The sequence below is a fragment of the Macaca thibetana genome, chromosome 12 (genome assembly GCF_024542745.1).
Source record: "Macaca thibetana thibetana isolate TM-01 chromosome 12, ASM2454274v1, whole genome shotgun sequence".
NCBI classification, from domain to species: Eukaryota; Metazoa; Chordata; class Mammalia; order Primates; family Cercopithecidae; genus Macaca; species Macaca thibetana.
This window is the reverse complement of record NC_065589.1, coordinates 10,291,340-10,317,985: the sequence shown is the minus strand read 5'-3', so window position 1 is coordinate 10,317,985 and position 26,646 is coordinate 10,291,340. Positions and strand designations below refer to the sequence as shown.

Here is a 26,646-nt window from a genome sequence, read left to right as displayed (position 1 = left end):
CCCCAGTGAGCTTCTGCATCAGGACTCCAGGGCTGTCCCAGGGACGGCTGGGCCTTTGGGAAAGCCATGGTCCCCACCCCCCGTCCCACCCCACCCTGAGCCACCTCCACCAGCCAGGAGGGGCCAGGGCCCTTCTTCAACCTCACCCAGGTCATCTGGGGAACTGGGCCACCACTGAGAACAAAGCCCAGATGTGTCTGGGAGTGGAGGCTGCGCCCACCTCCCCCGGAGACTTGCCCCCAACTTAACCCAGGGCCCAGCAGGGGCTGGAAGGGAAGTGGAGTTAGGGAGCTGAGTAGGTCACCACCAGCTGCGCCCTGGATTCCAGGGCCCGTGTGCACAGAGTAACGGGAGCTGTCTGTCTGTCTGTCTGGCCAAGGGCACAGGAGGGTGAGTGTGTACAGCAGCCAGGGAGCAAGGGAGCCAGCGAGACACACAGGAGTGACCTTGGACCTCTGCAGGGAACCCGTTCACTCGCTCCCAGGCAGCAGCACTGGCCTTGACACCCAGCCCTGAAAACTGGGGGACTGCAGGGCAAGCAGCTTCAGTGACTGTGGCCCCAGCTGGGCCGGGCTGTGTGCTGGTCCCTAGAGACTCTGGGTATCTCCCCGTCCCAGCCCTGCCTCCTGCCCAGCACAAGGGCCTCTGGAACTCCGCCCTCTGTGTCTCAGACCCTGGGAGGATCAGATGGTTGGAGATGAGAAGGGCCAAGTCTGGCAGGCTGGAAACTGCCTCCCATGGCTGCTGTGGGGTGGAGTACTGGCGAGCACAGAGGTGCCCAGGTGAAGTGTGGCTTCAGCTGGGCAGGATCAGTGCCAGAGGGGATGAGGACGGCCCCGACCAAAGGTGGGCCTGGGCCAGAGAGGAAGCACCTAGGAGCCTGAGGCCCGTATTGCACAAGGCAGGGGGTCCTGGGCTTTCTCTCCCTCCTCCCACTCTGGCCACATGGGAGGATGGACGTTGCCTCCTTGAACAAAGACCCACAGGCTCCTTGGCTTCTGCTTGTGTCTCCAGCAGACACTGTCTGCAGCCCCTGGTGCAACAAAACTGCAGGCTGCCTCCTCCTCCTCCTCATCCACCTCCACCACCACGTCCTCCTCTTCCTCCTCCTCCTCATCATGATCCACCTCCACCACCACTTCCTCCTCTTCCTCCTCCTCCTCCTCATCATCATCATCCACCTCCACCACCACTTCCTCCTCCTCCTCCTCCTCCTCCTCATCATCATCATCATCCACCTCCACCACCACTTCCTCCTCCCTCCTCCTCCTCCTCATCATCATCCACCTCCACCACCACTTCCTCCTCCCTCCTCCTCCTCCTCATCATCATCCACCTCCACCACCACTTCCTCCTCTTCCTCCTCCTCCTCCTCATCATCATCATCCACCTCCACCGCCACTTCCTCCTCCTCCTCCTCCTCATCATCATCATCCACCTCCACCACCACTTCCTCCTCTTCCTCCTCCTCCTCCTCATCATCATCATCCACCTCCACCGCCACTTCCTCCTCCTCCTCCTCCGCCTCCTCCTCCTCATCCACCTCCACCACCACTTCCTCCTCTTCCTCCTCCACCGTCACCTCCTCATCATCATCATCCACCTCCACCGCCACTTCCTCCTCTTCCTCCTCCTCCTCATCATCCACCTCCACCACCACTTCCTCCTGCTCTTCCTCCTCCTCATCCACCTCCACCACCACTTCCTCCTCTTCCTCCTCCACCGTCGCCTCCTCCTCCTCCTCATCCACCTCCACCACCACTTCCTCCTCTTCCTCCTCCACCATCGCCACCGCCGCCTCCTCCTCCTCATCCACCTCCACCACCACTTCCTCCTCTTCGTCCTCCACCATCGCCTCCTCCTCCTCCTCCTTATCATCCACCTCCACCCTTCGTCCTCTTCCTCCTCCACCGTCGCTGCCTCCTCCACCTCCTCCTCCGCCACCACCACCTCCTCCTCTTCCTCTGCCACCACCACGTCCTCCTCCTTCTCTTCCTCCTCCTCCTCCACCATCGCCTCCTCCTTGTACTCCGCTGCCACCACCTCCTCCTCCTCCCTTACCTTTCTTTGTTCTTCTTCCTTCTTCCTGGCGATGGTAGCCGCCCCAGCCCCATGCTGGGGAAGGGTAGGCCAGAGACTCTTCCCTCCTGGTGGTGCTCAGCAGTAACTCAGCAGGGACTGGACTTGGGAGGCTCAGCTCGTGCCCCCTACCCTGACAGCATCCTGGGGGTTCCTGGCTCTCTGGTCCTCAGCGGGGTGGACCTGTCCAGGCCATTCTCAGTGCTGCCACCTTAAGGGCATCTGGGAGGCCCAGGTAGGCCAGATTTGTCTCCTGAAAAGGACTTGGGCACCCATGGGCTCTGCCCAGCCTCCTGGTCTCCCCTTGGGTCCCCTTGTGCAGCAAGGGCCCTGGTCTCAGTCCTCCCTGGCTTCACTCAGCAGCCAGCAGCCCATCAGGTCTGTGCACACACCGCTGCCAACAGTGAGGCTGTGGCTGGTGCCGGCCCTCTGGGCCTGGCCGGGCAGCTGGCCTGGCCAGGCTCTGACCCGGCTCTGACCCATCCTGTCCCACAGATGGCACTGTACTTCTGCTCGGGGCTGCTGCAGGACCCGGCGCAGTTCCGGCACTACGCGCTCAACGTGCCCCTGTACACACACTTCACCTCGCCCATCCGCCGCTTTGCCGATGTCCTGGTGCACCGCCTCCTGGCTGCTGCTCTAGGTGAGGGGTGTGATTGGGGCCAGGGCAGACCTGGGCCAGCTCAGGGCTGCCCATCCCCACAGCGGGTGCTCGGTGGCCCAAGACCACTCTGCCGTGACCGCGGAGGTCCAAGGGTCGGGCGACCCAAGCACAGGGGAGCCTGATCTGGAAACTCCCTACAGGCCGGTGCCGCAGAAGCTGCAGGGGGCCCACAGCCAGCCCTGGACACGGCCAGGAGGAGGGCGCTGACCTCAGAGGGCTGCTTTCTGCTGCCCTGGGAGCTGGGTGCTGGGGTCCTAATCTGTTGCCGGGGGTGCATGCAGCCCATCCCCCAACCATAGCTCTTCCCAGCCCCCCAGGCTCCCACCCTCATGCCTTGCCTACTCCCCCATACAGCACCGCCCACCACCCTGCCCCCTCTTCCCAGGCTATAGGAAGCAACTAGACATGGCGCCCGATACCCTGCAGAAGCAGGCGGACCACTGCAACGACCGCCGCATGGCGTCCAAGCGCGTGCAGGAGCTCAGCACCGGTCTCTTCTTTGCCGTTCTGGTCAAGGTGAGCCCTCCAGCCTGGTGCCCCTCACCTCCCTCTGGCTCCCGACCCTCCTGGGCACCTACTCACCAGGAGGCCTCGAGGAGCCCAGGGCAGTGCCAGGAGGTGCCATGGCTGCAGCACTGTCCCTGCAGGAGAGTGGCCCCCTGGAGTCAGAAGCCATGGTGATGGGCGTCCTGAACCAAGCCTTCGACGTGCTGGTGCTGCGCTACGGCGTGCAGAAGCGCATCTACTGCAACGTGAGTGCCCTGGGAGAGCCCAGGGGTGGGCGGGGCAGCCCAAGCCATCCCACACTGGAGGGGTGTAGGCTGTGATGGGTCACACTCCACCCCTTGCTCCCCCAGTCCTAGCACAAAGCCCACCTGATGGGCCTTGCAGAGACGCCCAGCTCTCCCGCCTGGAATGGTGGCTCCAGGCCCAGGGTCAGGCCTGGCCCCCTTCCCCAAGGACCCAGGAACCAGAGAGCAGGCCCCTCCATGGCCAGTACAGCTCGGCAGGGTGTGCAGGCTTCGGGAACTGTGTTTATAGGAATGTGAAGGAATGAGAGGCCAGAGAATGGTCCTTGGCCGCTCTGGAAACTGTCCCCTGAAGACAAGGAAGAGAGCTGTCCCTGGCTTGGCTCCTGCCCTGAGTGACTGTTGACTCACAGTTCTCTCCAAGGGGACGTGGGCCTGTCCTAACGCCGCCTTAGGGGCTTGGCTCCAGCTGGCCCTGGGGTCTGCAGGTCACCACCTGGGCCCTGTGCCTGGCTTTGAATTTCCTAACATCCAGAGTGCCCTGGGAGTACAGTGTCCAGCCCGTTGTGTGCAGTAAACGTGGTGTTCCTAACCTGGAGCTGGGCAGAAGAGGAAGGACAGAGTCCCCCTGCTGACCCTCGGGACTCTGTGTCCTGAAGTTCAAGTCTGAGTCACCCTGCTGTGGGCCCAGCCCTGCCTGCACTGACAGATGGCACCAGCAGGGGGCGCAGTGCTCTGCCGCCACAGTTCTCTGTCCCCACCTCAGTGCAGTCAGCCCTGGACGCCCCCACCACTTGCCCACAATAGCACACAGAGCTACGGGCCTTCCCAGTCCCCACCCCTGGCCCTTGGTCACTCTCACCTGCTGCCTCAGCCACAGGTGGCCTGGCAGGGCCTCCCTGAAGCTCCCTCCAGCCAGCCAGGGCCCAGGACCGAGGGCGGAGGGCTGCCTCCAATTGAAGCCCTCTAGGGTGGAAGGCCAGGCAGCAGCACCCAGAGCTGAAGCCTGAGGCGTGGTGTTTGCACTCCAGGCACTGGCCCTGCGGTCCCACCACTTCCAGAAGGTGGGAAAGAAGCCGGAGCTCACGCTGGTCTGGGAGCCTGAGGACATGGAGCAGGAGCCAGCACAGCAGGTCAGAACCCCTCTGTGTCCCAGCTCCTCAAGTCCTGATGACCCCTCTCCTGCCTCCTGCGGTGCCCCTCATTCCCTCATCTGTGTCCCCTGGGCTCCCCCAGCACTGCAGCCTCCCGGTGGGGTTCAGGGCCTGCAGGCCCTCCTGGCTTACCCAGACCCCTCTTGAAGGTCCTGCTTTCTGGCACCACCTTCCCTTCCTTGGGGGCAACCACAGTGGAGAGAGAGGCGGGGCTCTGCCTGTCCCTCTAATACAGCAGGGCTGCTGGCCTTCTGGGGTCCTTTTAAGAACCTGATAAAAGCTATGAATTTACAAGCAAGAAATTGTCTGGAACCGTTTTCACCAACAATGTGCCCTGAAGGTGGATCCGGGCCCCCAGGTTGTGTTTCATAAGCCTTGGGAGTGCTCAGGATGTATCTGACTCCCCAGCTCTGCCCTGACCCAGAGCGTTCTTCCTGGAGGGGACCCCCATTACAGACAGGCAAGCAGAGGCTTCCAGAGGCCAAAGGAGGGGCCTAGGGTCCTGCTGCAGGGATGGAGGCGGAGCTGAGCCTCAACATCAGGCCCTGCCGTCCTTGTCCCCTCATGGCCGGGCTCTGCACAGGTCATCACCATCTTCAGCCTGGTGGAGGTCGTCCTGCAGGCAGAGTCCACAGCCCTCAAGTACAGCGCCATCCTGAAGCGGCCAGACACCCACGGCCACCTGGGCCCTGAGAAGGAGGAGGAGGAGGAGGAGGAGTCTGATGGTGAGCCCGAGGACTCAAGCACCAGCTGAGCTCTGCCAGCCGCCTGCCCCACCTGCCTGTCCTGCCACACTGGCTTTAGGAACAGGACCTATTGACACAGAGGGGGATTTTTAATTTGGTTTTTAACAACTCAGGGGTTTGTTTTTACTTTTATTTAATTTTTACAGCTCAACTTTTAAACAAACTGCAGGGGAGAGGGTGGGGCTGGAAGGAAGGCTGAGGCCTGGTCAGCAGTGACCCCAGCAGAGCGGGCCCCAGTCCTCCTGGGAGGCCGGTCCCCCTTTTTTCTGGGCCCTACTGCCCTCCTCTGCCCAGGAAATGGGGGGTTTCTGCAAATCAGTGTCACAGAATAAAATCAAGTGTGGAGTGCCATCTGGTGTGTGGGGCACCTCTGGGAAGCCTGGGCAGTGGAATGCCCCTTGCACCCAGGGCAAGGGACCCAGCTCAGGCTCCACCCCTCGCTGCTGAGCCGATGTCACCGCCCGGAACCTTCCCATCAGTTCCAGCACGATTCAGAGTCGGCTACGTGGCAGATTGATGCCGGAGTCTCATTCTGCCTGATTAAAAATGTAATTAGTATGCAGGACTGAGAGCGCCCCCGTCACCCTGCCCCCGCTTCCTCCTGCACCAGCTCTGCAGGGCCTGGTGGGGGTCATGGGTCCTGCAACACCGTCTCCCCACAGTTCCTCAAGCAGCACTCTGTGAGGCCCTGTGCCCGGCTCTGGTGTGAGTTGGTGCCCTGGCAGCGCTAAGGGAGACTGGACAGAGAAGCTGGCCTGGGCCCGGTGGAGGGGAGGAGGGCCCTCAAGTGGGTTCCCAACCAGGAGGGGAAACCGGCTCCTGGTGACACAGCCTGGCCCCATTGCCCACCCAGTGTCCCGAGTACCCACGGATCCCACCTGCCTCGGGTCCCGGACAGAGCCGGCCGGCCACTGGGCAGTCCCTTCCCCAGCCAGCTCGACCCCAGCCTGCACTCCTTCCCCCTCCGTGGGGGAAGCTCCGTGGCTTGGCTTCCCCGAGAGCTGCCAGAAACTAGGATGAAAGCCGTGGTGAGCACGGCCTCTGCTCCCCCGCACCATGTCCTGGGGTGTCTGGATTAACAAGCTCATTTGATCTGGTTACAGTGAATTTTCTTCAAAGAAACACTCAATCGGGTCCCTTGTCAGAGTGCCTCGTAGCGCCTGAACGACAGTGACTGGGTACGGCTGCCTTTGTTCTGCCACTGTCAGATGGGGCTGGCTGTGGGAGGCGACCAAAGACGTCCCCGCCCCTGCCCTCGGAGCCTTTCCCTCCTCCAGGGCTCAGCCACCTCAGGCGGCCTTCAGTCTGTGCGTCCTGCCACCCCCGAGATGTCCCAGAGGCCACGGTCACCCCATCTGTTCCTGCCCCCAGAACCTTCTCCTGGAGCCAAGTATCTGCAGGGACAGACAAGCGAGCGTCTGGGGGTTTGGTGCTGGGGTGTAGAAGGCTGTGGGGTGCTGCCCTGCCCCAGGCAGCCTGACTGTGACAGCCCCAAATAGGAGACATCCCAGCCCCTTCCCCTCCCCTCTACACTGCCCACCCTCTGAGGAGCAGTGGCCAAGTTCCTCTCTGAACCTCTCAGGCCAGGCTGGCCCTGTCCCCCAGGGCCTCCCATGAAGCCTGGGAGCTATTCCCTCACAGGCAGCACAGACCTGGACGGACACCTGTCCCTGTGACCCAGCGCCCCCAGGCCCCAGTGAGGAGTAGCCGGGGGGTGAACAAGGGGGTTCCTGCTGCCTGGACTTGTTTGGGAAGCAGATGCTGGGCTCAAAGGTTCTTCAGACAACCTCACCTTCCCTGCTGGCCCCAGAGCATGGCAGGTCCCTGGAGCCATGGCATGGGTCCCTGGCCCCAGGCCATGGCAGCCCCAGCCCAGCCCACCCCACCCCATCTGGGGAAGTGGAAACCGTATCCACGAGGGTCAGTTCAGGTCTCTGCCTACAGTGACCTGGCAGTTTTGTGCCCAACTAGGGCCTGGGTCAGGCCCAGGCTGCCCCCACACCCTACCCAGAGCTCAGAGAAGACGGCCCAGCCTTCTCCCCACGTCAGTCATGCTGAGCCCCGCGTCTGCGTTCACTCCTTTAAGGAACGTGGTTGACTCAATTCAGTGCTGCATATTCACAGGATGGCTCTCCATGGGTCCACTAGGGGCCCAACCTCTTATGTGGCCCCTCGCTAAAAGGACTCAACAGAAAGAGTGACCAGGCACTGACCCTCGTTTGCAGGAGGACTTGGCCATTCCCTGAGCTGTCCCACAGCACCTGCCGGCCAGGGCCCAGGGCACAGAGCGAGACTCTGTCTTTTCCTCAAGGAGACACCATGGGGGAGGGAAGGAGAGGTAGACACCACCAACCTCATCCCATGACCAGGGGCTGGCGACGCTCAGAGGCCTGTGAGTGTGTTCTCCACCCTGAAGGGTCAATGCCGGCTCCCTGGACCCAGGGGAAGATGACGCAGGCGGTGGCCCCGCCTGGGGAAGGAACTGAAGCCACCCTCCTGGAGAGAAACTGACGCCTCCCCAGTTCCTGTTAGGAAGGACCTCAGGAAAGAACTGGGATCAGGCATCCTGGGGTGGCGGCCTTTTGGCCCCTGAGGAGGATGTCAGGCCGCAGAAGGGAGGGGATGGGCATGAAGCTTGGGAAGGGGGCGCCAGAGGAGGCAAGGCCTGTGCAGAGGCAGCACCGGAGGCCACTGCAGTGACTCCACCACCCAGCAGTGCCGCCACGAGTCAGGAAGTGGGAGGCCAGGCAGGAGGGGCTGTGATGGCCCAGGTGCCAGGAGAAAGGGCTGAGGGGACAGTGCAGGCGTCCAGAGAGGCCTCGCGGGGACAGGCTGAGAAAGTCACAGGTGGGGATGGGCTTTCTCTAGAGTTGTGTGTGGCCTGAGGACAGTGCAGCAAGGAGGGCCCGTGGTGAGCGCATGCAGCCGAAGCGACAGCTTGGACTCCTTTGTGGGACAAGAGCCTCTCAAGGCCACTGCGGGGTGTTCAGAGAACAAGGCCTGTGAGGATCTGCTGTGCCTGCAGCTGGTCAGTAGAACACTGGGTGTGCAGGGCCAGGGTGGGAAGGAGGAGAGCCGCATGGACGAAGGAGCCGGGCCTGCCCAGCAGTGCCTTTTGGGAGGGCAGGCAGGATGGGATGTGCAGCTGTGACCTGCCCGGCATAGAACTCCTTCCGGCCGGGGAGAGGAGGTCCCTTTTAGCCAGAATGGACCAGGAGGTCCCAGAAAGACCTGGGAGTAAGTGGATTGAGTTGGGCCTTAGAAGGAGAGCCGGGAACAGGCCAGGGGAGTTGGAGCCTGGCCAGGTATGGAGAGAGCAGGGTACACTTGCTGCACCTGTGAGAGGAGCCAGGGGTGGCCCTGGTGGCCTGGGCCCACTTAGCTGGCTGCAAGTCATTACTACAGGCTCTGGATGGAGAGTGCAGAGTAGCATGCTCCTGCTGTCACTCCCTTCTCCAAGTCCACAAAGAGGCAAGAAAGGGAGGATTTTAAACCCAATCCATACTGCATGGCGGGTGAGAGCAGAGGAGCAAACAGCACTTTTGGATCCTGGAAAGCAGAGGATGAGTGAGTGTCCCAGGCATCACTGACCTGAGAAAGGCGACTCCAAAGCCAGCAGCAGCAACAGCTGGAACTGCCCTAGCCTACACCACAGGACCCCCAGCTCTGGGACTGAGCAGCACCGGGGACCTCTGGGCTGGGGTGGAGAGGGATGGCTGGAATCACGTTGCAAACAATATATTCAGTAGGCAGGCAGCTCCCTAGATTCCACCATGGTCTGCAGAGGCCAACACCTGTCCTGACATCTTACTGGCGGGCCCTGGAGAGCCATCTCCTACAGAGGCAAAACGAAGGGTCTCTGGGCCAGGACCAGGCCTGTTCAGGGGGATGTGTGGCTAAGTGCATAAGGGGTGCTGAGACTAGCCCTCGTGTCCAGGCAGTCCCCAGGGCATGGGTAGCCAGGCCCTCCCCTTCCAGACCAGAAATGAGAAGACTCCATCTAATCTCATTGCATGACCAGCGACTGGTGAAGCTGTCAGTTCTCTCTCCATCCCAGCAGGAGACAACCCGACCTCAGAGATCCCTCAACCCAGGGACCCAGCCAGGCCACCCTCCAGAGCATCTCAGTCTGCGAGCCCCTTGGTATACTTGGAGCTTCCAGTCACCCCGCTCATGCCTATCCATGCACAGCCAGGGATTGCCCTTCATGGAGGAAAACTTCCTGAAACAAACGAAACAAGCTCCGTGGGGAACACAGACCGTGGAGGAAAAAGAAAGCTGTAGAAAAAGATAGTGGACACCTTCATGGAGGTGCGAGAGCCATCGTGAAAGGAGAGGAGGTTCTAAAAAGTTCCTAGAGAGCAAAATAAGGGCCCTTGGGGGCACAATGATTGCCACCATGGAGACACATTTCGGTGCCACTGGAGTAAAAACACTGCAGACGGGTGAGCTCTCAACAGATAAATGTCCCTCACCTTCTTTCTCAGGAAAGATGGGCAGAAATGAGGGCAGAAGCCACAGAGAGGAAACCGTGGTGACAGGACCCAGGGTCCTCCAAGCTGCAGTGGAGCAAGTGCTCGGGACAGTGGCGAGGGAGCAGTTCAGCCCCAGGGTGGTGCCTGGCAGCCCGTCTCGGGACGTCCCGCCCAGGGCAGCAGTACAGCAACATGGATAGAAAGCCGAATTCCCCAGAAGAGCCTGAGAGAACACTGAAGTACTTGGCATAGAGCCTCGGGTTGGATTCGTAGTACGTACAGAATGATCCGCATGTGAAGATAAGACGATTATTGGCTTCAGAGAAAACAGCAGTGCAAGCAAGAAAAGGTAGCTAGTCCCAGTTTACGATCTGGCAATAGCGTTTACACAGTCGTCACGATAGAAATGCCGAGTCAGGATCTAGTTTACTGTAGAACTCTATCAGGAGGACTGGAAGATAGGGAATGCAGTTGGTGAAATGGAAGCTAAATGCTCTTTTTCCTCAGTGGGAAGGTGTGGCTTGAAGATGATTATAAACTCTCTGCCTCTTGAATCTTGCCAGGCTCCGGGGCTGCTAAGCTAATAATGTGGCAGAAGGGACACTGCTAGTTGCAGGCCCAGGCCTTCGAGACTAGCAGCTTCCCCGTCTCTGGAAACCCACCTGCCCTTCTGTGAGGAAGCCCAAGCAGCTCTGGAGAAGCCCTTGTGGAGGGGCTGCTCTCAGCCCACAGCCGGCACCAGATGGGCAGCCATGCAGACCCCCAGCCTGCAAGCCAGGCCCGCTGAGGCCTCAGAGTACACACAGGCAGTCCCATCAGCCCTGCCCAGATGGCAGTTTTGTGATCAAAATATAAGACAACAGACTATCATTGTTTAAGGTTGTTTGGGGGTAGTTTGTCACACAACAATAGATAGTAGAACATTAGTAGACTCTGTGTGTGTGTGTGTGTGTGTGTGTGTGTGTGGCATATATATATAGCATATATATATAGCTTAAAATTCAGACATGAAGAAGTATCTTATTTAGCAACAGTGGTAAATATTAAAATAAAAAACCAAGAGAGGGGAAAGTGGTTGCCTCGGAGATGGGAAAATGTGAGGAGGGAGACAGGGAACTGCTGTTTGTTTTGTTTTAACCTCGTAGATCGGTTTGATACTTTAAACTACATTCACTTATAATTTGGACAAAAGTAAAAACTGAAGTTGAAAAAAAATGTATTCATGCTTGGCACAGGAATGATCCATAATTGGATTCCAAGGCTTTTACATTCAGCATAAGGTGTATGAAACAGTCCACTATTCTAGCAACAGATAAAATTCCTACTGACACGCAACCTCAGGTTCCCACTCGGTTAGAAGGCTGCGTATGGTCTTCTACTTAAAGCCTCAAGTAACAGTCATGGCAGTGACAAATCCTCATTGCCTCCACGGAACCTCTAGGCTCATGTGTGAGCCCAGGCTGGGCTGGGGTCCCTGGGAGCCCAGGGTGAGTGGCCAGTCCCTGGGCAACTCCGTGAGCCAGGAGCAGCTGTGTCACCTGCACGGTCGATGGGTCTCCTGCAGAAGAGTGTGCCCCAGTCCTTGCTGGGCACAGATGTAAGAGGTGTTCATGGGTCGAAATCACAGATGTCAAGGGCTGATAGGAGTCAGAGTGGGGACTGGGAGGGCTGAGGCAGGTTAAAGATTTGAGAGGGGCTGCTGTCTCCGCAGCTGCATCACACTGCTCTGCTGTCCCCTCCATGTTCCCCCACTGCGGCCTCCCCTGGGGTCTTGTGGAAGTAACTGAAGGCCCCTCAACCTGGCTCATCATCAGAGCAGACTGTTGATTAGCTGCGGGCAAATATGAAGAGGCGATTTCCTGTCACAGAAAGGCTGTGGTGTCTTTCTGAAGCTACGGAGCTGACGCAGGCTGAGCAGGCTGACCTTCCGCTGGAACTGCACAGGCATAGCCACGCGAAACTGCGCCGGTTTGCCCAGGAGACGCGGACAAGGGCCCAGTAGAACGCAGACAAGGATGGGGCTGCCCATCTTCAGGCCTCTCACAGCCCCTCTGCTGAAGATGCAGAAGCACAGCCCTCCACAGAGGAACGCCCACCCGAGACTCAGGGCGTCTGTGACAGGGATCCAGACACACGACTGTTTTTACTTCAGCAAAAGACTGAGCCAGCAGAGCTGTGTATTGGAAGCAAAGCCTCAAAGCACGATGAACACCTGTAGAGGAGCAGGCAACCCAGTTGCAGATTTGAAGAGGCATGTGGAATTCCTTGTGGCAGAGAAAGAAAGGTTAAGGAAAGAAAGTGTAAACAGGTAAAGGCTGAAAAGGCCAGACTTCTAAAAGGTCCAGTAGAAAAGGAGCTGAATGTGGGTGCTGATTTTGTAGAAAAGTCAGTTACAGAGCGTGCCTCTGCATTCGGAAACCGCTACACCCTCTTCAGCCTTGCAGAGGTTTGCAGCAGATGCCAGGAAAGTCAAGTACGTTCCAGTACCCGATCTTCTCCCTCGGATTTTCCATCTCCAGAGCGTCCCCTTACAGAGCTCTCTCAGGATATTCTGAAAGGATTTATGAGTAATTAAAATGGAAGGCCATAGAAGAAGGGAGAAGAGGAAATAGTACTAAATAATACAATTAATGCAGCAACAAACAATGAAAAGGGAAAGCCACAGGCAAGGGTAATGCTGGAAATGCCTCGTCATCTGGCGTACTGTGGGAGAAGAGGCATTGCCAGGACATGGGGAACAGTCACTGTGAAGCGTGTCGCATATCGGATTCACTGACTTGAGCTAATGATGCCGACGTGGCAGACACTAAACTCATGGAGGGTCAGTTTCTCCTGATACCAACCAAATGGCTTCCTGGAAGATTTTTTTCAAGCAGCAATTATTTTTCTTATCGTCAGGGTTAAAATGTTTAAAAGTATCTTATGTGTAATTAATCTATAATGCCATAAATGATCATGCAAAACCTAAATATTAAAATGACGGCCTGAGGGGCTGCTTCGTATTTGAAACATACTTTGTCTCAGGCATTGATGTATGCATTTTGTTAATGATGTTGTGTTTAAGGTGTGTAAGACACTCCTTTCTAGATGAAACCGTATGTGCCACACTGTGCACTACTCGTAACAATGATAACCTCAAGACTATCAGGAGAAATGTTTAAATTTCCGTGTTATGAAGAAACCAAATTATTAGTTATGCTTCTTAACACCAGTTACCAGTTTACATAATTAATAAGGGTGCATTTTAAGTTCTAACTCTGTTTATTGCATAATGCATCATTTGAAAATACCAAGGAAGTCTGTTCTTTGTTTTTAATGATCCGCGAGTGGAAGGAATGCTAGTTGGCAGTATTTGATTGTAAGAAATCAATAAAGTAATTGTATTTTTTTAAAAAAGATCTGAGCCCTGGTGGAGGCAACAGGACGCGATGACTTTCACATTCAAGAAGGTTCTGGAGAGCGATGCCTTTCACATTCAAGAAGGTTCTGGAGATGAGAGGTGATTCTTAGAATGATGAGCTTCAATTTGCACATGCCTGAGTTTAGGTTCTGAATTTAAAACCTTATTGTAAGATCATCTCTTTGTACCTTCTCTCTTTTTAAGGGTTTTTATAGTTTGGTGGCAGTTTGTTGTTTTGTTTTGTTTTTAATATTTAGAAAGTCACTTTAGGAGAAACATCCATTTAAATAATTTATTTTACTTCAGAACGTTGTTTTTCTCAACCAGGCTCATGAACTGTGTTGTGTTCTTTAACCTTCACAAATTGTGTATTGCTTGGTTCTGGAAACCAGTTAGCCAAATAATTGAGACCCCACCAGAAACTGAAGTGCAAAATAGAACAGGAAAGCAAAACTCTCCATTAGTGTATTCAGCTTAACAGGTTTTCAACCTACCAGTCGTCCTCCTGGTTCTTATGATACAAGATCAAGGTTAAACCACTGAATACAGTTACAGTGTCCTTGACTTCATAAGCGTTCCTTTCCACGCATCCATATAGATGCCCGAAGCACCGTTCAGGGCAGAATTTAGTCTTGTCCCACACTCTCAAAGGACAACCATGATCTAGGACTTGGCTGAACCACACACCTACCAGGTGCCCCTGCCTGTGCTGCCATCCTTGGGCCAAGGGGAGGCCTGGCCCTTGCCACTTCAGCAGGGGTGAAGGGTCAGTCCACTTGGGGCTCAGGGTGCCTGTCTGAGCGCCCCCTCCCTGAACCCACTCCTGTGCCTGCAGCTTCCCGCAGGCTGAGGCCCCAGTGCCCTGCTTGTGCTGCTGAGGGAGGCTCCATGGCCTGTTGAGAGGCCTCCCCAGGAAGCCCGTGGGGAGGAGGTTGGGGTGTCTCCTGCCTTGGGGGTGGGACAGTCCCTTCTTGTTCCCACCCCAGGTACCTGACCCAAGTTCTTCTGTGTGTGAGGAATGCCTGGATGTCCCTCCCTGGTAGGTGGGATGGGACAGAGGGAGGTCCTGCCTACACAGCCCTTAATTAGGAATTTAAGAGATTTGTGCTCTAGGAAGGAACTGCTTCCGCTACCATTTGGCCCACTGTGTGGTGTGCAGACCCTCAGATCGGAAACAGGTTTCAAAGATGTTCAGGACTTGTCTCGTGTTCATGAAGGTCAGGGTTCACCTCTTCCCCCCTGCTCCCCATGCTAACTCTGCAGCAGACCCTGCACTAATTAAGTCCCCACAACAGCCCTGAGCCCCAGGCTCTGTGAAAGTTGTCAGAATCAAAATGGAGCCACTTTTGTCCAACCCTAAGAGCAACAACAAAATAATGTAGCCGGGAGGTTATGAAGGAGGCCCCACCCGCACACCTGCCTGTGATCAGAGCCCTTCCGAAGCCTCTGGGAAGGGCTCTGAGGCACAGACGCCTGAAACGAGACCTTTTTCCAGAACTTCTCAGGACTTTGCAGCTCGCTACATGAGTCAAAAGGACGGCTAGCCGGATGCACAAGAACACTTGCTTGATACGCTGTGTCCACTTGTAAATTGATGTCCGCTCCTGGGATAAGCCCCTGGAACCAGTGTTCTCTTCCTTTCAAAACAACCATGTAGCCAAATGTGGTGGCAAGTGCCTGTAATCCCAGCTACTCAGGAGGCTGAGGCATGAGAATCGCCTGAACCCAGGAGGTGGAGGTTGCAGTGAGCCAAGATCGCACCACTACACTCTAACCTGGGCAATAGAGCAACTAAAAAAAAAAAAAAAAAAAAAAAAAGAGCATGCACTGCTCCTTTGGCCTTTCAAAGCCCTCCTTGCTTCCCCTCTGATGCGCCCCTAGTTTACTAAGGCTGGGGCTCCACATGCAGTGCTGCTGCTTGTTCCCAATTATACTCCACAGTTTTGGGGAGCCTCCCTCTGTTTCTTGAGGTTGGCAGGACTATCCTTCTTGTTCGTAGATGAGGGAATTAAGGCTTGGAGAGGTTCCGTTTTGAAGGACACTCAGTAAGTGGTGGAGAGAGAATTTCAGCTCAGACCCAAAGGCTATTTAATTTACTTCTTTTAAATCCGTGCTTCTTAGCGCTCAGCTAATCACCTATCACCTTGACAGCTTTTTGCCACAGCCACATTACTGCCTGTGGTATTACTGAATATTTTTCTCTACATAAGCTCAGATTTTCCTTAAATCTATTAGAAAAGAAAACTTGTAACTGAAAAATGGAGGACCACCATCTCTTACCGTAAACAGAAGCCACTGTGTATTCCACACACACCAAAAGCAATGTCCTTACAGCCTCCTTAGGTGCTTTGAGTCTAAAGCATGCTTTGTCTTGTTAAAGGGGAGATGGCAAAGTTAGGGTGGCAGTGAAGACATTATAGAACCAACTGAGATTCTCTCCTTGACATTATCAGAAGGGTTGGAAGAGAATCAAAAAATAACCAGCTGGGCACAGTGGCTCATGCCGTAATCCCAGCAGTTTGGGAAGCCAAGGTGGGCAGATCGCTTGAGCCCAAAAGTTTGAAACTAGCCTAAGCAACATAGCAAGATCTCGTCTCTACAAAAAATACCAGCTCCACAGGAGGCTGAGGCAGGAGGATGACTTGAGCCCGGGAGGCCGAGGTTGCAGTGAACTGAGATCACACCACTGCACTCCAGTCTGGATGACAAAGCTAGATCCTGTCTAAAAAATAACTTTCTCATTGTGAAGTTTAATGCTATTTAATGTCTTGTCTGATGGCAGCTAAAACATGCCCCATACCACCTAATCTGGAGTATCACACTTTGGAAATAAGTGTGTGTCACATTTTGGAAAATGCTGATTGCAGTGAAAGTGGGAAATGTGGCTGGAACCCATGCATCTAATCTGGATCACATTGCATAGTGTTCATTCCTTTTTCCTTCTTTGTTTTTAAGATATGTCAAACATGATGAATAGTGCATAAAACAGAAAGGTATGGCCTGAAGAATAATTACAGAATTGAACACCAAAGTAACTGCCACCCAGATCAAGAAATTGTGGCCAGGGTTCCCCCACACCGCCCCATACCTTTCCCATTGAAAACACTATTCTTTCTTACCACTGAATGTTTTTTCTTTTTAAAGATAGGATCTCACTGTGTTGCCCAAGCTGGTCTTAAACTCCTGGGCTCAAGCGATCCTCCGGCCTCTTAAAGTGCTGGGATTACAGGTGTGAGCCACTACACCCACCCACCACTGAATTTTTGGATACTCATTTTATTTTCATAGTTTTTTTTTTTTTTTTTTTTTTTTTTTTGAGACAGAGTCTTGCTCTGTCACCCAGACTGGAGTGCAGTGGCACGATCTTGGCTTACTGCAGCCTCCACCTCCCAGGTTCAAGTGATTCTTCTGCCTCAGCCTCCAGAATAGCTAGGATTACAGGCACATGCCATCACACCCAGCTAATTTTTGTAGTTTTAGTAGAGATGGGCCATGTTGGCCAGGCTGGTCTCAAACTCCTGACCTCAGGTGATCTGCCCGCCTCAGCCTAGTTGCTGGGATTACAGGCATGAGCTACTGCACCCGGCCTCTTTTCATAGTTTTATCCCCCATATAGTTTAGTTTCGCCCCATTTGAACTTCATGTATGTGTAAGATATGTTCTATTCTATGTGTTCCTTTGTGATTTGCATCTTTTGTTCAACTTTGTGTTTTTGAGATTTATTTAATCTGTTGTGTTACAAAATCCTGGTCATTTCCATTGCTATATAATATTCCAGTTATGAAACTCTTGACACTTTTTCTGCTGTTGATGAGCCTTTGGGTTTTTCAATATCTGGCTATTTCAACAATGCCACTTTGCACACGCTGGTGCTTACATCCTGGGACACGTGTGCCAAGTTTCTACAGGACACTTTCCCAGGATGGAATTGTTGCAGCCTGGTGTGTGCACATCTTGACGTCCTGAATGATGCTCTTGAGTCTGGTGTTTGGGGTGCCTATTCCTCCACCTCCCTATGGGTGGATTTTTAGGTCTTTGCCAATCTGGAGTCTGTGATACCTCCCCCACCCCACCCCTGTGGTTTATTCCACATTGATTGGACGCCTTTTCGCATATTTACTTCTGAACTCAGCCTGAGGTTACCAGATCCTCTGGTTGAGGCTCCACCTCTGGGTGTGCCCCGGGCTGCTGGAGAACAGACTCCCTGGAGCTCCATCTATCTGTGCAAGGGAACGGGTCAAACTCAAGTGTACAAGCCGCTCTGGAAGATGCAGCCCAGGCCTGGCTGGCCCAGGGCACTGGTCCCTCCCCCGGCTTCCTCCTCCAGGAAGAGGTGTGCACACACACAGGCACGTACACGTGGGCAAGGCTGGCCCAGCCCAGGCTGCAATCATGACAAAGACCAGGCTCCACTTAATGTTGTCACCACCTGCCCCACCCTTTCCCACAGCACTAGAACTCTGGGCCCCGGCTCCTGCCAGCCCTACCTGTCTGGGCTATGGTTGGTGAGAAACAAGGAGGTGCCAGGGCCGCCAGACCACCCTACCTGCCTACTTTCTGCTGTGTCCAGGACTCATGGCAGCAGGAGGCCAAACCCACACTGTGGCCTGGGCTGTGTGCTTTGAGCTTCACCTCCCTTCAGCACCAGAACAGGGTCTGGCTATAGATGGCTCCCAGGAAATACAGAAAAAATGGGTGAATGAACGAGTGACAGGGTGTCTCATTCCACACAAGACACAGTGAGTGGGAGCGGGGGTGGCTCCTGGCTGCAGGATGCACACTGCCCTCACCCAGATGGCATCTGCCCCCAACACCCCACTCTTCCCTGGGGGACACTGGGGCCCACCCTGAGCTGCCTTTCTCAGGACCCCAGGTCAGGCAAGCCACACCCTACCACTCCCTTCAGCCAGTGTGGCTTCAGGTCACCAAGCGGGGGCAGGGCCAAGGTGGCAACGAGGGGAGAGGCCGGGACACAGTCCTCCCCGATTTCAACTCTGATCTCAGTGTCCATCCAGTCCAGCTCCTCCAGGTGCTGACCCAGGACATGCCTGATGTCTTCACCAGCTGCTGCACCTGCAGAGTTGGGTCGGGGAGCCAGGGTCAGCCCAGCAGCCTTTCACTCTGGTGCATCACTCCTGGCACGAAGAGTGCCCCATCTTTAGGCACCACTTACAAAGCCCAGAGCTTGGTTCTGAGCACCAAGAGGAAACCCTGGAGATAGGGATCCAGGCCCTGCACCCCCGACAATAAGCTCATAGGCTAGAAGAGGAAACTGCCACAGTAACCACCCTGGACATCCCTTAAGGCCACGCCTCCCGAGCAAGGCTGAGAAGGCTGGTCAGGGGCTTCGTGGGGTGGGTCACCTTCCGCTGACAGACCAGGTAGGCTTCCTGGAGGAGGAGGCCTGCGGAGGAGCAACCTGGAGCCACAGAATGGGCTGAGCCCTTAGCAAGGCCTGGTGCTACTGGCTGCAGGGGCATGTGTGGGGCTCCCTATGCTAGGACCATGGCCTCGGGAGGAATCCACCCTCTCAGCTCAGCACCAGCCTCCCAACCCTAAACCAGGCCAGCCCACCTTGGCAGCTGAGAAGTGTTCGTGTACAAAGAGGGCACCAAGTGCCACGCCAAAGTGGTGGTTGGCCCGGCACGGGCAGACCTCGGCCAGCTCCTGCGGCTTGTGGCTTCCCTCTATCTCCCCTGCCAGCTCGCGCAGCGCTTCACGGAATGGCGGGGACAGGTGCTTACTCAGGACCACCACCACGCGCCACACTAGGTAGTTGTGCAGGATCCTGGGGCCAGGTGAAGCCGGTGGATGTCCAGACAGATGTGCATATGGGCCACCAAGAACACTACCCCCACGTGTGCCCCCCAGCCTGTGGCTGGACCCAGGACCCAGACAACCCCACAAAGAAGGGACAAGGGGTCATCCCAGACAATGCAGAGCAGCGGGGAGAGCCAGGATGTCAACCTAGAGCTTGGATTCCTATTCCAGTGCTCAACAGCTGCCTCCCTCAGTGTGGCTACCGGACACAGGTGGAGGTGGAAATCAAAGCCCACCCAGCAGACAGGTCCTGGAGGCTGGTGGACAGGGGCTGGCCGATCTGCAGCCATCCCTATGGGGTGCGGAGTGGATGAGCTGGGTCACCTGCTACACTTAGTCTGTCGCCAGCACTAGCACCTCCTCTTCCTCCGAGAACCAGTAAAACTCCTGGCACGGGTCGATGCTGGCATCCACGTTGGCCGCCAGGAAGCGAGCGGCGCGCGAAGGCCTTGCGCTAGGGGCAGCCCTTGGGACAGGTGCCGCCGCCCGCCGCGATCGACCCAGGTACTTGAGCGCCAGCAAAGCCCCCAGGATGGCGCAGAGGCCGGCGGCGAACACCAGCCCCGACAGCTGGCTCACTTCGCGCAGGTTCCAGCGCGGCAGCCCGGCCCGGGCCCCGGTGGCGCTGCTTCCTGAGAGAAGCCTGAGAGGCAGAGAGGCTCCGCGCACGCCCCCAGTGCCTCAGTGACTCAAGTACTTGACCTCCTGGAACTCGTCGTAGTGCGCCCTCAGGGAATACCGGGACTCCAAGGCGCCGAGGCCGCCGCGGTGCAGCCCTGGGCCACCTGGGCTACGGGATGCGCGCGGCCGCCGGCCTCCTCGTGGGCCTCCGCATGGCCCCGGGACGCAGCTGCGAGAGAAACAGAGTCAAGCTCAGGAGGCGCAGCAGCCCGACGGAGCTCCCGGGCACCACGAGGAGGGACGCAGGTCTGGGTGCAGAGGCCTCAGCTGCGGACCTCATTCACTGCAGAAACCAGGGACGAGGAGGGCTCAGCGGGGCCACGACCCCCGCAAGCACAGTGGAGTCTTCTCCCCTGTCCCCTCCTGCACACATGTGTCAGTCCCTAGGTCGGGAGGGAAGCGGGAAGGGCCGGGCACGGGGCCTGGCACGTAGTGGGCCTTCATTGAAAGGCCGTCCCTCTTCCCTTCGCCTTTCTAGTCCACGACCTACTCCAGCCAAGGCCGGGTGGGGTGAGAGGGAAGGAGTGGAGGCTGGAGTGAGGAGGTGTGGTCAGGGGCGCGTCTATGCGGCACTCTCAGCTCTCGGCGCTGGACCCAGACAGACGTTCCACAAAGTGGCCAAAGAACCAAACTTTGTCCTCGCAGAAATCCGCAGGATCCACCACTCCAACACCGCTCGCTGGCTCCTTCTACTCGGTGGTCCGACGGCCCACCCACCCTTCCTCACCGGCGCGCACCAACACCCCAGGGTCGCGGATACACAGTCCATCCTCTGGACTGCCCTGATGGAGAACCCGAAACCGGCTCAGTCTCCCCGACCCTCGTCTCTGTCTCCGCCCGGGGCCAATCCCGGCTTCAACAGGTTTTCCCCAGAACCCAAACTTGGGTGAAGTTTCACCCCCTCGCGGGGCGCGGGCTGGCCGGGCGCGCCCGGAGTCCTGGAGCCGCGCAGCTCAGTCAGTGGAGACCGAGAGCCGAGCCTGGGAGCCGCAGCTTCAGCCGCGAGGACGTAGATGAAGCCAGGAGGCTCCGCGCAGCGGCCGCGAGGGCGGCGGAGGTGGCCGCTACTGTGGCCACTTACCCGGCAGGTGCGCGCCCAAGGCAGGGCCTGGAGCGGCGCAGTTGCCTGAGTCTCCCAGCGCCCGCTGCCTCTTCTGCCGCACCCCCGCCCGCCCGCCGGCCCGAAGGAGGGGTCGCTATAGCAGCTCCACCCTCCTCCGCCCGCCTCGCGCCCACCTCCTTCCTCCTGCGACCCTCGGGCCACCTGGCAGCTCGGCGGCAGCGCGGACGTAGGTCGGCGGCCCCGGAGACAGGCTCCGTGCGCGGGTTGCGGTCGATGACTCGGGGTCCAGCCGCGTCCCGGGACAAGTGAAGGCAGCGGGTACTCCCGGGAGGAGTCTCCTCCGGTCCCAGGTCCCCACTCGGAGCTGCCCACCAGCCGGCTACAAGGGGGCTGGAGCTACGCAGCTGGGGGCCGTCATGCCTCAGCCTACAGCCCTGGAGCACCGCCCAGAGAGAACTCCTCCTAAAGGATAAGGGGGCCCTGATGGAGTGCCTGGGCTGCCGGCACAGCGCCTGCGCGGAGCGCACCTTCACCAGGGAGCTTCCTTGTCCTCCTGGGAAACCTTGTCCAGGATCAACTCTCCCCGGCGGGTCTAGGCTTCAGGTTGGCCTCGCCCCCTTCCCCCAGCTCCTGATCCAGGAGAGCAACAGAGAGCCTCTGCCAGAAAAAGGCCTGGCGCTGCGAGTGCGGCCCCCATGGCACCAACGTGTAGTTGACCCAGAGCACACCAATCGCGGCCTACGGAAGGTAACTTGGGTTTAGCCTCTGAACACACAGTCCTGGTCACCCTGCACAGACTGTCTTTACTGGGGGCTCCGAGCTCAGCTCCTTGGCTCTCCTGCAGTTTCGCCAAAAGGGAAACAGCCACAGCCCTCCGTCTCCCTCACTCTTTTGGGGTCCCCACCCCTCATTGCTAAACTGACCCCTTGACTCACAAGCAAGAGAATGACAGGCCACAGCAGTGCCCAGCTAAACCCAGCCAAGCCCTGAGTGAGGCAGCTGGATGCCCAGCGTGGATGGGGGTGGGGGCTGCGGGCAGTGGGGGCGGAGGCTGCGGCCAGAGCTGCCTTGGAGAGAGAAGGCCCAAGAGGGTGCAAAGGGCACAGGTGACAGGTTCCGAATCCCAACCTGCGCCTCCTCCCTGAGGAAGGCGGATCCCAGCCAGTCTTGCCTGTGAACGTTGTCAGAAACCAAATGAAGTCACTTTTTCTAAAAACTCTGACAAATACAGGCAGGAAAGGCCATGAGTGGAGAGTCCTCAGGCACAAAATCTGATAAAAACTATCACAAAAGACTGCAAACAACCACTTGCACAAAGGCCATGGCACTTTTGCAAGGACATCTGCCCAGCCACCGCCTGTCCAACCTCAGACTGGTGCCACCCATGTCAATGATTCTTGTAGCCAAAATAATTATCACAAAACAATCCTGTGATTCTCCTTTTTCCTTTAAAAACACATGCAGACACATACTTGAACACACATGCACACACATGCACACGCACATGCTCACACACGCACATATACACTCATACGTACATGCACACATACATGCATATACACACGTGCACACCCATACACACACACACAGGGTGGCTCCCCCAAGGGGCCTCGTCATACCTCAGTTTGCCCACCTGTAAAGGGGGTGATTACAGCCCCTACTGCATGACGCTGCCGTGGGGCTCCATGAGTCAGTACCTGGAGGATGCCTAGGACGGGGCCTGAACTAAACCTGTATAGTCCCATGGGGAGCCGAGTGGAGAAGCTGGACTTCGGCATGGGGAGCAGAGCGGGCAGTGTGGAAACCCGGGGAGCCTAAGGGTCTGGGTGCCTGTCACCCAATAGGAAGCCCCGAGGGGCCCCTGGGAAGAGGCACCGATCTCCTCATGGCTGGTAAGGGAATAGGGCTGAGGCCAGGAACAGGCCAGCAAGAGCCTGCGGGGCCAGGGAGTGTGACAGCCAAGGACCCTCAGAGCACTAGCCTGCTGAGGACCGCAGGCCACACTCAGGCCTGGGCAAGGGACTGACCTGGGGACTCCTTGAGGTTTCTGACTCTATGGAGCTCACCAGGGAGGGAGGTGGTGGTTCCTGGATTCATTGCCCAGCTCAGAGCTCAGTGAGAAAACTCCCTCTTGGAACAGACTAGAAAGAGGCTTGCATGAGGCCCAGCACCCAGGGGCTATGCTGTCGCGCCAAGGTGTCTGAGGGGTGGGGACTTCCCCATCCTACTCCTGTGGCCCACTCTGCCCTGCCCTCTTCGTAACTGCGTCAGATCAATCTGGTTCCACTTGTATGTAACAAAGTTGTGAGTTGTTTTTCAGTTGCCGTGGACCCTGAGGTTGAAGTTTACATACCCTGAGCATGTCCAGATAACAAAGCATGCAACCACTGGGGGGCCAAGGAGAGGGGGACTGAGTTAAGAAGTGGACGCCCAGGATCCAGTGCGACAGAGCTGTGGTGCCATCCCCTGGCAGGATCCAATCAGATCATGTGCCTTGACATTACCTCATTGGAAGATCCAATCAGATCGCACCTCATTTCCCTCTGCTTATAACAGCTGAGCCAGCCCCCAGCTTGGTGAGACACTGCCTTGAGAGCTGTCCTGCTGTTCTAATTGTTCCAAGTCACAAAATCCCCTTGCTAAATCCTCCTTGTTGTGGTCATTGGGTTGGTACCTGCCAGGCAATGGAACCCACCCCTTGTGTGGGTAACAAAATTCTGGTGACTCTGATGGGACTGGGACTTGGGTCCTGTATTAGTAATTTTGACTTGTTATAAAGAAACTCTCGAGGCTGGGTAGTTAATAAAGAAAAGAGGTTTATTTGGCTCAGTGTTCTGAAGCCTGTACAAACATGGCTTCCTGATGACCCAAACACCTCCCACCAGACCCCACCTCCAACGCTGGGGATCACATTTTAACACGGGTTTTGGAGGCCACAGATGTCCAAACCATGTCAGGTCCTGACCCCAAACTGCTCAAAGGCTCCCTATGGGTGAAGCAGTGGGTAACACCAGCTCGCCCCTGCTGACTCGCTCACATTGCCTGAGAGGGGTTGGGTGCAGTTCCCAAGGACCTCTCTCTTGGCGTCCAGGCTGCCAGGCTGCCATTTGGACTGTAAACCAAAAATAAAATTCTAAACCCCCCAGCCATCTGAATGGACCCCTCCTCTTTGCCAAGGGCGTTCCAAAGTTAACCTGAAAAACTAGCTCTGGCCATAATGGAAGGTGAGGTTGGACATGCCTCATTACACTCGCCTCCATTTTGGAATTCAGGAAAAGCCAACCAGCATTAACATCAACACAGACCTTAAGTCTGATGAGAAACACTTATAGTCTATTCTCTCTCAAGCCTACTACGTGAAAGTTTCATCTGTGTGACAAAAACCTGTTATTGTAACCCAGACATTCCTATCTACTGATAATAACTCTTGCAACCAGCTGCCAATCAGAAAACTGTAAACCTGTGTATGACCTGGAGGCCCCCTGCTTTGAGGCGTCTGCCGTCTCAGATGGAACCAATGTCAATCTTACGTGTATTGATGAATGTCTCATGTCTCCCTAAGTGTATAAAACCAAGCTTTGCCCTGACCACCGTGGGCACATATGGTCAGGACTGCCTGAGGCTGTGTCATGGGAGCATCCTGAACCCTGGCAAACTAAACTTTCTAAACTGATTGAGAGCAGTAGCAGATACTTTTGGGTTTACAGAACCTGCCTCAACGGAGCAGAAGTGGCCACCGGCACCTTCTATCTGTGCTCCTCTGGGCCAGTAAGTGGACTTCGCCCTGTGGCTGACTCTCGGCAGCACCCTGGGCCTAACAGTGGGGCCTCTGCAGTAAGTGCAGCACACCTCTGTTTTCTGTTTCTTCTCGGTGCTTCGTGCTCTGCGGGATTGAGAGACATCCATGGGCTGCCACACGGCAGTCTGGATCTGGCTAGCTGACAGTGGGATTGCTTTCAGGAATTAGAATTTTTTTAGAGACATGGGTTTTTCACAGGAAGCCAGTGGCTCTGTCCCCCAGATCCCCATGCTTGCCACAGCTGGGGTCACCAGAAGCAGAAACTGGCATTTGATGCACAAAAAGAGTTGAATCAGATGTGGGCAAGAATCGTGGGATCTGTGGCACCACCAATCCCACTTCTAAGTCCTGGGCAGCTGCCACCAGGCCCCATATAAGGACCCTAAGCTGTGGGGAGTATTAATCATGGCAGGACACCAGAAGCTCCAACGGTACGGAAAAACTACAAAAAGAAGAAGGGGACGGGGGAAAGGGGAGAGGCCGATGCCCCAGTTGGCTGAGATTGCCCTTAAGGTGTTTAACAGCTGTGACCACGTCCAGGAAGGACAAAAGCAACCAACACAAGACAACGATCTACACTACTTACCACGGGTCCTCGCTACAACCAGCCAGGCCTCCCAAAGTGCTGGGATTGCAGGCGGGAGCCACCATGCCCAGCCTGAGGTTTATCTTTAAAGGAATAGAGAGCAATGTTTTAGTCAAGCATAACTTGCTTCTATATTCTTGGTTTTTCTTTTCTGTTTTTTTTTTTTTTTTTTTTTTTTTTTTTATGATGGGGCCTTGCTCTGTTGTTCCTCCCAGGCTGGAGTACATATTGTGATCAGAGCTCTCACTGCAGTCTCAAACTCAAGCAATCCTCCTGCCTCAACCTCCCAAGTAGCTGAGACTACAAGTGTGCACCACCATGCCTGACTAATTTTTAATTTTTTTTGTGAAGGTGGGGTCTCTCTGTGTCGGCCAGGCTGGTCTTGACCTCCTGGCCTCAAGCAATCCTCCTACCTCAGCCTACCAAGATGTTGGGATTACAGGTGTGAGCCACTGTGCCTGGCCTAGTTTTTCTTAATGTGTCTAAATTGTTTCATGTAACCAGGATTTCCCATGCTGTCATTAAATGTATTTGCCTGCTCAAGGTAATCAGCCTAGGAAATGAAGATTGGTTAGGAACACTGAGGGCTAAGGGTTTTGCATGTATGTAACTTTCTGTATTCCTTTTGAAGTCTTTTGACTGTCATTCTGGTTAAATGAGTAACTATTATTTAGCAGTGACCTATGATTTTTTTTTTTTTTTTTTAGACAGGGTCTTGCTCTGTCACTTAGGCTGGAGTGCAATGGTGCAATCACCCAGCTTACTGCAGCTTCAACTTCCTGGGCTCAATCAGTCCTCCACTTCAGCCCTCTGAGTATGTGGGACTACAGGTGTGCGCCACCATGCCCAGCTAATTTTTGTATTTTTTGTAGAGTTTCACTATGTTGCCCAGGCTGATCTTAAACTCCTGGGCTCAAATGATCTGCCCGCCTCAGCCTTCCAAAGTGCCGGGATTACAGGCTTGAGCCACTGTACCCGGCCTAGCAGTGACCTATGATTCTGTTGAAGGAAATACTTTGAACTTTTTGACAACTTTGGCAGATTTCTCTGGAATCCAAATCCTATATTAAGCCTTTTGTCCTAAAATTAACTTGGAGATTTTTTCAGGTGGGTCCCCTGGAGAGTCTCAAAGGATGTCTCTCTCTTCTTGGGAAGATATTAAATGATTAGGCTTATTTCATTAATAATATAAGAAGCTTTGTCAAATAAGAAATGGTCGTTAACTTTCAGTGTGTTATCAAAACACGTGCAACTGCATAAGATTCCTAAAATACTGACATGTGTCATACTGCAATTATTCTGTGTGCCACAGAAATACTAAAATGTTCTCGCCAGTTGTAAACTCTCATCAGATCTTTCACTATGGCTATTCTGGGGTTTTATCATCCACAGGTTATTTATTTATTTTTTAGTTTTTAGTTTTTAGAGAC

General features: G+C 55.6%; 2 protein-coding genes and 1 pseudogene across 35 annotated transcripts in view; 2 read left to right on the top strand and 1 right to left on the bottom strand.

Annotated features, from left to right (window-relative positions):
* The window catches only part of DIS3L2 (DIS3 like 3'-5' exoribonuclease 2), a 380,125-nt gene extending 374,382 nt beyond the window's left edge, over window positions 1-5,743 (top strand). For all 3 annotated transcript variants that reach the window (XM_050751081.1, XM_050751079.1, XM_050751080.1), the window contains 5 exons: window positions 2,575-2,722; window positions 3,129-3,259; window positions 3,391-3,495; window positions 4,524-4,625; window positions 5,230-5,743. In XM_050751081.1, the coding sequence (XP_050607038.1) occupies window positions 2,575-2,722; window positions 3,129-3,259; window positions 3,391-3,495; window positions 4,524-4,625; window positions 5,230-5,400 (657 nt within the window). In that variant the 3' untranslated portion in view covers window positions 5,401-5,743. The remainder of the gene's footprint in view (window positions 1-2,574; window positions 2,723-3,128; window positions 3,260-3,390; window positions 3,496-4,523; window positions 4,626-5,229) is intronic.
* On the bottom strand, window positions 491-1,822 carry LOC126932393 (glutamic acid-rich protein-like). Of its 31 annotated transcripts, none has more exons than XM_050751185.1 (5): window positions 1,760-1,803; window positions 1,544-1,561; window positions 1,337-1,471; window positions 1,194-1,238; window positions 491-1,142 (listed from the first exon to the last, which is right to left on the bottom strand). In XM_050751185.1, exons 1-5 carry the CDS (start codon window positions 1,784-1,786, stop codon window positions 873-875), a joined length of 495 nt encoding a protein of 164 aa, XP_050607142.1. In that variant the 5' UTR covers window positions 1,787-1,803; the 3' UTR covers window positions 491-872. The 31 variants fall into 31 exon arrangements, with proteins under 31 accessions (XP_050607142.1, XP_050607148.1, XP_050607134.1 ...); XM_050751191.1 differs by having other exon boundaries at window positions 491-1,094; XM_050751177.1 differs by having other exon boundaries at window positions 491-1,238; window positions 1,337-1,351; window positions 1,397-1,471.
* Window positions 5,744-7,251: 1,508 nt separating the features above from the next.
* On the top strand, window positions 7,252-13,253 carry LOC126932387 (nuclear receptor-binding factor 2-like; annotated as a pseudogene). The gene has a single exon (XR_007718167.1). The product of XR_007718167.1 is annotated as a nuclear receptor-binding factor 2-like (transcript).
* The last annotated feature ends 13,393 nt before the right edge of the window (window positions 13,254-26,646 follow it).